Genomic DNA, 9,720 nt, shown 5'->3' on the forward strand with positions numbered 1-9,720 from the left:
CATATGCATGCATATACACACACACACACACACACACACACATATATATATATTCCATGGCACTGCTACGGATTAACTTCCTGGTGCAGCAGTGCTGGGAGCTTTGTGAAAGTCTGGTTTGTATCCCGTACAGGAGCTCATAGTAAAACCAAATCAGACTCTTATCGAGCACAGAATAAAAACCCAGAGCTCATTCGGGGTCCATCTGCCTGCCACAGCTTCTAGCTAACAACATGCTATGTGGAATAACATATCCACTTGGCACACGTGGGAAGCAATTTCCTTTCTCTCCCTTCCTTCCTGTCTCAGTCGTACTGAAACCACACGTCTCTTCTGTTTGCAGCAGACCTCCAGCAGCCGGGGCCTCCTCAAGCTGCCTTGGATGGAAGTGAAGTGGATCCATGTGATGCTGATCTTCTTTTTCCTGCTCTCTGTTGCCATGACCGGCTGCTTCTTGTGGCAATACAGTCTCCCCAAAGTGGAGCCGGGTGAGTATGGATCAGTTGGGCTCTGCGCCGTTTGGAGGTGACGCCTAGGATTTTGGTGATGTTCACATGAAGGGTTTTCTGCCTGTGTCAACTCCCCAGGATTAAGCTCTACAGTATTTTAGAGGGGCTCTGCAGGGACCTAGCTAACAAATGGAAAGCAGTCAGCACAGCCCTTTCCTCCCCATATATCCCTGTTTCTCATCATTCGTATCTCATTGCACAATCTTCTTTCTCAGCTAGTCAGGAGAAGGAAACAGAAGTATCTAACAAAGTGCGGAAAGCACTATCCGGTCAGCCAGCCGCCTCTCTTGAATTATTCCCAGGTCCATCTGGAATGGAGGGGAGGTCAGAAGCTGTGCAAATGTGTCCCCGCTATCCAGAACCAGTCCCGCTGGATCACCCGATCCCCATCCTGAAGGATGCACTGGAGAAGGTTTGTGGGGGTAGGATGGAGGGGCTGCATATTTTTAATTCCAGCCTTATCCCTAGGTGCAGACACTTCCTTATTGCGTGGTCTTCTGTACTGTGTCTGTATGAAAAACGAGAGAACTGAGCAGCCGCAGTCCTGTTGCTTTGCCTTCAGTACTATGAAAGGCTGTAGAACAGGCCGTTAAGGAAAGACTAATTAAGATGTGGAGGTAGATAGAACACGGTGGAAAATGAAATGTGGCTCTAATATAAAAGGCTGGATAACTTAATATCTTTCTACAATAAAATTATTATCTTCGAAAATTTCAGTAAATCATTTGATACTGCACCTTGCAGGAAATTACTACCTACGGTGGAGAAGATGGGGGTTAATACTAAAATTGGAAGTCAAATAATAATAAGATGGCTCAAGGGGAAACTCCAGCGGGCTACATTGAAGGGGAGCCATGAGACCAGAGAGCGGTTTCTGGTGGTGTTTCTCAAGGATCACTAATTTCATTAATCAGGTATCCAGATTGTAGCCGTATTGATCTAACGGAAAAAGCAATCAGGGCTCATGGTTGAGGTAATATCGTTTATTAGACCAACAGGATTTTTGCAAAAAATTAAAGAAATGTTTTTGCAAAAATGTTGTTGATCTAATAAAAGATATCACCTCTGCCGTGAGCCTCGATGGCTAATTTCATTAATGGCCTTTATGCAAGAACCAGGTTCGTGATTATGAAAACTGCAGATGACACAAAGTTGGGGGTCACTGTGAATGCTGCGGAGGATACGATGGACACACAAGAGGGGTAACCTTGGGCTGCAGTAATAACATGGTACAACACTTCGAAGCCATGCACTAAGACCGATACCAAGACCTTTGGATGCAAGCTGGTTGCTCGTGCGCTGGGGGATGTAGGACAGGAGGAATCTCAATGTATTAGCCCATCGTAGAATGACAATGAGCCAACACAACGACGTGATGTGGCTGCGCAAACACCGAGGCAGTTGTAGGACGTGTCAGCCAAGACACAGGGAGCGATTGAAAGCAGCCCCGACTTGGGTGCCCATTAGCAAGACCTCATCTACAATATGGGGCATAATCCTCCCATCCCTGCTAGGCACGCAGAGTGAAGAGGCCATGGCCCTGCAGGAGCCCAGGACATGGGTGATGACCTCCATCTCCCTAGGTCTCCTCCTCTGGCAAGTCATAGTTTTGGAGACCTTTACGTTTTTTGTACCGAAGATCCATTACAAGGTGTCGGGGGATGCTGTGCAGCTGTGGCATGTGAGAGGGGCCAGAACGGATATTCTTGTAAATACTTTTACATTTAACATGTATTACATGATTGCCTCTGACTGCAGGGCTCTAACGTTGATGCCCTGTGTGCTCTCTCCCAATCCTATGCCCTTAAAACCACCTTGACCACAACCCCTTCCATAGCCTTGGTTATCCTCTGGGTAAAGATAACAACATCCAGCTCAATTATTGCCACAATTCACATGTGCATGCCCAAGACTCTCCCAGTAATGCAAGAGCTTCAGAAGAAAGCACTCAGGGATGAACCTAGCAGGACCCTGGAGAACGAAGGGCCTCCAGACACTTCAGGAGCTCATCGTGCCCTTCTGCATTAATTTCCATTCCTAATGACATATCTAGCCCTTAAAGTTCCTCCTGGCGTCCTGCCTGAACTTCACAAGCTCCCACAACGTTTCTAAAAAGAAGATTTGCCTTTCTGGCAGCAGGGTTATTATTTTCACGGCCAGGTTTATTGGGTCTAAAGTTTCAGCGAAGGCTGAAATTCTGGTAGGTTCCTTCCATAACGTGCGTGTAAGATGGCTTGAGCTAAGTTTATGGACAGTTCGCACTTGGCCGAACTCTGCTGGTATTGAGGGAGTCGTAGCATGGGCAAGGGCGTTTGTGTTTTCAGAGCACGTCATTATTTCAGAGATGACAGAGGGATGTGGGAGGGGTTGGGATGGGCACTTTCATAGTTGGTCCCCGATGGACTTCTCCTTTAATGAATCTGCAGCCGGGGAGTTAGTGGGGTAGGATGTGCCTTGAGGTCCGTTCACCTTGGCAAGCACCCAGCACCTTGTTCCTGCCGTGCTTTCCCACCTCCTTTCCCGCACATAAGTGATGTGAAAGAGATGAAGGGTTCTCTATAGGAGATACAAGAGTAGCAGTAGCCGTGTCTGATGTTTGTTGGATGAAGTTTAAGTGATGGGCACCAGCTGAGGTGGACCATTGGTCAAAAATGTTTGGTTGAAAGATGTTGATGAATCTGAGGGCAGGATGCTACTTGCTCGGCAGTAAATGTGGGGCGTTTCTCCCGTTTTGCACCAATACACTTCAGAATCAGAGACTCACAGACAACGAGGACTGGAAAGGACCTCGGGAGGTCACATCTAGTCCAACCCCTGCTCCAAGCAGGACCAGCCCCAACTACGTCATCCCAGACAAGGCTTTGCTGTGGTATGGAGTCATCTCTCTGTTCTCCTGTCAGCCTGGTAGCAAACTCATGACCATTTTCTCGTTATCACCCAGGTGGACACGCTGCTGCGCAACAAAATCCATAGCCCAGGCCTCTCCACCATGTCTGCCATCGTTATCTACAATGATACTGTGCTCTGGACCGGTAACTTTGGGAAGAAAAATGGCTCTAACCCCTTCTCGGCAATGCCTAACGAGTATACCATTTACAGGTGAGACAACAGGTTCCTTTGCAAGAGGGGTTTTCTTGTACCCCAGAGCTAGCCAAGGGGTTAGAGGAACATTTCTGTACCAGTGCCCCTCAACGGAAAAGGAAGGGATGTGCACACTTCGCCACTCGATTACCCGTGCAAATCTAGGTCAGTCACAATGAGAAAGCTCCCATAAATCCTTCCCTCTGCCTGCCCTACCTCCAGCTACAATAAGAAAAGAGTCTGCTGTTGCAACTGGTGTCGCCGGGAGCCTTTTTCGATTTAAAAAAAGCAGTGTGTGTTTATGCAAATTTAGACCTGGACAGTAGCATTCGTTATCTCCCCAAATTATTGCACGATGATTGCAAATGGAAACATTTACCTTTTGGGAGGAAATTTTGAAGGGCTTTTATCTGAATGAGGTCGTTTTTCTAACTTGTTTTTTAATTCAAGCAACGTCAACTGTTCTTCAAGTCTGTAAGAGTGAAAAGAAATGTGATTTCCCCCTTGTAGAAAAATCTAGTCGGCATTTTCAGTTCGAAGTAGAGCAAAACTCTATGGAGTCAGAAACGTGGCATGGACATAGTCTCCAGTGAAGATCAGTGTTTTGGGGCTTGGGAAATAAATGGATTTAATTTAACAACAGAACGAATATTTGGAAATGTGTTTTATCAGCAGTGCTGCATCAGTGTAGTTGTGTAGGAAGTATTTGGCATGACGTGGTAGCTTGAAAAACCTTGGACCAGGGACTCGTTAGTGCTAGAAGAGCTGCTGGAGGTGACCCGCGTCGCTGTTTGTGTCATAACAGGATTGCCAGCATCTCCAAAGTCTTCCCCACGATCATGCTGTACCGACTGTGGGAAGAAGGAAAGGTAACGTCTTTGGATGACCCTCTGGAGCGTTACGCTCAGGGCTTCGTTATCAAAAATCCCCTGGGGCGGCTAAGGGAAGCTGAGCAAAGATACACGGCCGACGGGCTGGTCTTTCTGGAGAAGGGGTCGCTGCCTCTCAAGCCGTCACCCGTCACCCTGCGCAGAATGGCCAGCCAGCTCTCAGGTGACAAAACCCCTCCGCTTCCACCCTGCAGACCTCATCAGGGCCTCCAAATGGGTGCAAGGCCCCAGCTAAAAGAGCCAAACTCCCTTTCCCCAGTGAGGACAGATCACACTAGAGGAACGCAAAACCCCCTGCTCGGCATTTGCAAGTTAACACAGTCCCGTCCTGATGCTCGTCCTGCAGATTTCTGCAGTTGCACTAGCATCTTTGTGATCTTCTCCCAGCGAGTCCAAGAACAGGTGACCAAAAGGAGGCCTCTCTCCATGCTAGATGCTACCTATTGACTGAGCAAGCTGTGGCCATGGCAGGAGCTGCTGCATGTCTCTTCTTGGCTGCTTCTTGTCAGAGTATTTTTTTCTTGTAAAGCGAGAGTCTGCATTGCTACTGGTAGTGTAGATGTACTAGTAGGTTGGCTACTGATACGAGGGGCAAGAGCCAGGTCCCACACCCCAACGTTTTATTGTTTAAACCCCCAAAGCACAAGAATACACACCAATTCCTGTGTCCCTCAAGTGACCTGTGACACGGTCCTGGTATTGATTCTCCTATAGTACCTAGGGGAGTTGGGAGCGTGGAGGAGGATGGCATACCGATCAGTAGCAGGGCTTTTTGGATCCACACATTAGATTATAATGGGGCACAAAGTCAATTGATTCCCTCAGCACTGCCTGAATAGAAATGCCACTACTGCTGCTCTGGGCAGCGGTTGAGCTTCACCCCTGGACCCCAGAACAGCCACTGCCCAAGAGGCACAGGAGCTTCTCGAGGCCCACTGAGGCCAGTCAACGACCCTGCTGGGGTCATACAGGCCTTGTTACACAGGCTGATTCGCCTTGCCCTATTATTGCGTGGAGCACTGTTCTGGACCCAGTGTGTTTCAGCAGCACATTTGCCGTGCCGTTTATACACTGTGCAGTAATCATGGCTGTCTCCATGGGCACTCGAGTCTTCACTTTCAGCTCATTATTGCACTGGCTCAGTGAACGTGTCCAAATGTTTTCCCTCGTATAAGTCAGTAGGTATCTCTCGCTGTTGATACCCGATTGTTCCCATTGCACAGGACTTCCTAGGAGGCTCCGGTCCACTAGCCTGCTGTTTAACGGAAGCACACAAGAAGCACTTGCTCTCCTGAAGGATGATGTTTTGGTGGCTGATCCAGGAACCAGGTCAGATAAATGCAACATTTACATTTCTCTTGAGGGGCAGGCCTCTCCTTCGGGTGACTGCAGCGCTGTTCAGTGGCTAAGGAATCAGTGCCAGCGTTACAAATAGCTGCATTGAGGCAAAAAGACATGACAGAAACTACCTCTGCAGTGGGGAAGGGACAAGTTGAGATCACAGTGATCCAATACAGAAAGACAGCATGTTTGTCTGCTAAATATGTGGCATGATAATAGAGTCATTGGACCAGATTTTCAATGGAGCCTGAAGACACTGCCTTCCCAAACCGCCTAAGCAGGCTCAGCCTATTGATTTCCACTCCCGCAGGCAGGGGTAAGCGACTGTTTAACGTGATGAAGGGTAAAGGGAAGAAACCATCCCTTCCAAACCCTGTGTTTTCACAAGGATGTATATCCCGGCTCAGTCCTTCCAGCCCGGGAATGAACTAGTTAAATTCTTCCTACATAGCTACTTTTGAAAATCCTACTGGGCAGCTTTCAGCTTAATTAGGGAACTGCATACCTTTGAAAATCTGGCCAATTCTTATTGTCAATAGAAGCTATAAATATTTATCATGATTAAAAATGATGTTATAAGCATGCTGTCTAGGCTTCAAAGTCAAGCACTCAGAAAATGTCAGAATTTAAGCTGCCTGTTGACAATTTAGAAGGCGCAAGCCGAGCAAGATCCAGTGTTTGGAAGCTGAAGCTAGACATATTCCAACTAAGTGGGACTAAATTACACACTTTTCAGATGTTTTAATTTAGTAGGAGAGCAGTTTGCTTAGGCATGTGGCAGACTCTCTGTCATGAACAGGCTTTAAATAAACTTTGTCCACTTGGTTCCCAAAAGTCTGCTCCGTTTCAGCTAGAAGTTATGGGCTCGGTGCAGGAAAACCGGGTAAAATGGTGGTCTGTATTATTCAGGAAGGTTTACTAGGTGATTATTAATGTATTCTAGGAGCAGAGGGACCCATAATCTATGCAGGTGTGAGTCTGGCACTCATCGCTGAAGCACTTGTGGGGCCAGAATCTATTTCTCCCGATCTAAGCCTCTGAAAGTCTGCTAACGCATCTGCTTTTGAACACATCATTGTCTTATCTAAAGACTGAGTGACCAAAAGCAGTGAGGAGGAAGAGGAAGGTCCATGCGTCTTTTGTTGTAGTAGTTTGTCAAGGACTCCAGCAGCATGGAAGAGCATCACACCAAGTCCACGTGTGCACCGATTCGGTGGAACGGGCCGAAGTGTGCACGCCCGTGCACCCTGCTTTGTGTCCATAAACACCAGGCCATTTTAAGATTTAAAGGATTTCATGGACTTAATGATTCATGGACTTATGCTTCTTAAGGATGTGACACAACTTCAAAGCTTGATGCTACCTTGCAGGCATAAACTGGTTTAAGAGCTTCTCACACCTTAAGATGCTTTAAGTGCTTAAAACCTACAAAACCACTTAACTGGGACTTTCATGGCCAGCTGCTGTGCAGGCCTTCAGCCCACACCTGATTGTTATCATATAATAGAGATAATTAACTCAAAAATGTATTGCTACTAAATATAAGGCCTGGTAAATAAGGTTCTGGAGACGATGCCTGTGGCATGTATCCTTTGTAGTATTTTTCACCCCCTCACTCCCTGCCTCTTAAGTGTGTTGTAATGCACCTGACGGTAATGCAGACGGGCAGTGTTAATGGTGCTGTTGCATCTCACGCGCGGCGCTCCCTGCCTCACCGCGAATCCTGAGTCACCAAACAGGAAAAAGCTCTCTCCTTTTCTCCATCCCTTCTTCATTCCCCCTCTTCTGATTGCTTTGGAAGTGGCTCCAGGTCACAAGACAGCAGGTTCGGGATATCTCCGTTCCTAGTTTCCATTAGGGTACATGACACTTTCTGCTCATGAAAGAACTGGGTCATTGTCTTCTATGTGTCAGGTATCCAGGTGAAGGGTGTTTGCGCCCGAAAGCTTGCAATTAAAGACCTTTTTTTTTTTGCAAAAATCTTGTTGGTCTAATAAAAGATATCCTCTCTACTATGAGTCCTGATTGCCTGGGTCACTGACGGCATTTATAACATGTCTGTCACTGCAGCACCGGCGAAGGCCAGGGCTCTTGCAGTCCTATTGAAGGATGACACTGAGATGCATGTCTCTCTCATTGCAGATGCCATTACAGTAATCTGGCTTTCTCACTGATGGCCCACGTGTTGGCTGATCATGCTGCTGCGGGGGAATACCAGCGCTGGGTTTCGGAGAATATCTTGGATCGCTTGGGCATGGAGGACACTGGCTTTGACATCACACCGCCCATCCGTTCCCAAATGGCAGTGGGCTTCTACAGCAGCGGGCAGCCAGCTCCCCTGTACGACCTGGGCTGGTACCGGCCCTCCGGCCAGATGTACTCCACAGCCGCTGACCTGGCCAAGCTGGCGATGGTTTTCCTAGGCACCTACCACCGACGCCTCTTAGAGCCTGATACTGTGAAGACGATGCTGACACCTCTCTTTAAATGCTCGAGGGAATACTTCGCCAACAAGACCGGCACCCCCTGGGAGATCAATGAGCAGCTGGGCTATGATGTCATCCGAAAAGACGGTGACCTGGACGGCTATTCGGCGACCTTTTCCCTCATCCCCAAGCTCCGCTTAAGCTTCATCGTTCTGATGGCGGGGCCCAGGCCCCAGGGGGGGGATATCGTGACGCAGACGTACGAGACCCTTATCCCCGCCATGGAGACGGCCTTCCGGGAAGCAGAGAAGAGCCTGAACGCTCCCCCAAGCCCCGCTCCCTACGTGGGCTACTACACGTACTCCAACTTGACCTTTTACGAGATCAAAGCTGGATCTCACGGGGTGCTGGTCATGCAGCAGTTTGGGCCCCACATAGAAGAACTGATCCCTGAAAACTACCGGACCATCAAGCTTCACCACCTGGAGGACCGGGTCTTCCAGGTGGTCTTTGACAAGGAGTTCCCATGCGTCCTGCGCCTGGGCTCTGCCTCTGTCTCTCTAGAGACCCAGGATGGGCAGCTATTTAATTTCTACCCTTTCGACCGCAAGGGTTTGTCTCCTGGCTTTGATGCTCCCGGGCTAAACACGTACAACGTGGTGCGCATACACCGCAAGCCTGTCTTCTACAGCTAACTGATGGGGGCTTCGGGTCAGTGTCTCCCCCACTCTCTTGTCCTCATGGCTTTGGAGAGGCCGCATTAAAGGGGAAGATGATAGCCACTAACCGTTTCATACAACACTTTTTCTTTCCTGGACTGACTCCAGTGGCTCGTCTCCCCCGGTCCCGCGAGTCCAGCTGGGTGTTGGGGACGCACGCAAAAACGACGTTCTGGCCCGTGCTGGGCGGATGCTATATGGACGCCAGTGAAGACCCTCCACCGCAGCAGAGCGGCTTTGACCACCATCAGGGTGCTCGAGACTGGCCTCAGCGCATCTCTGAGAACCTCTCTTCTGGTGTCCGGCATTTTCGATGCACCACCTTGCATCAGACCCGCACCGTGGTCTTGGACAAGTCACTTCCTTTCCCTCTATTTTAGCTATCTCATTGTAAAAGGAGGCTTATAGGCCCTCTCTCATGAGATGCTGAGCTAATGACTCATTAGCTAATGCCTACGTGGAAACATTAGTCACAAAACCAGTATTCAGCACTGCTATGAGCTGGAGCCCATAGGCCTTCCTACCCCGAGTACCTCGCTCCCTGTTATCAAATGATCATTCACGTCGTTAGCAGCGTAGGGTCAGGGCTACCGCAGTTAAATACGGATCCGGTCGTAAGCTGGTGTAAACCAGCATTGCTCTGCTGGAGTCGATGGATGAGCTTTCCAGACGGTATCAGCAGTGTTGTTTCATTGGAAGAACAGACGTGGTCCCCAGCTGGCAAACATCAGCATCGCTCCATTGCGGCGAATGG

The 9,720-nt window shown here is 48.8% G+C and overlaps 1 protein-coding gene across 1 annotated transcript in view; it reads left to right on the forward strand.

Annotated features, from left to right (window-relative positions):
• Positions 1-9,316, forward strand: part of LACTBL1 (lactamase beta like 1) — an 11,542-nt gene extending 2,226 nt beyond the window's left edge. The window contains exons 2-7 of the mRNA XM_006023236.3: positions 344-488; positions 812-921; positions 3,451-3,608; positions 4,396-4,643; positions 5,704-5,809; positions 7,964-9,316. Of these exons, the coding sequence (XP_006023298.2) occupies positions 344-488; positions 812-921; positions 3,451-3,608; positions 4,396-4,643; positions 5,704-5,809; positions 7,964-8,942 (1,746 nt within the window). The 3' untranslated portion in view covers positions 8,943-9,316. The remainder of the gene's footprint in view (positions 1-343; positions 489-811; positions 922-3,450; positions 3,609-4,395; positions 4,644-5,703; positions 5,810-7,963) is intronic.
• The last annotated feature ends 404 nt before the right edge of the window (positions 9,317-9,720 follow it).

This window comes from Alligator sinensis, unplaced genomic scaffold (genome assembly GCF_000455745.1).
Source record: "Alligator sinensis unplaced genomic scaffold, ASM45574v1 scaffold512_1, whole genome shotgun sequence".
NCBI classification, from domain to species: Eukaryota; Metazoa; Chordata; order Crocodylia; family Alligatoridae; genus Alligator; species Alligator sinensis.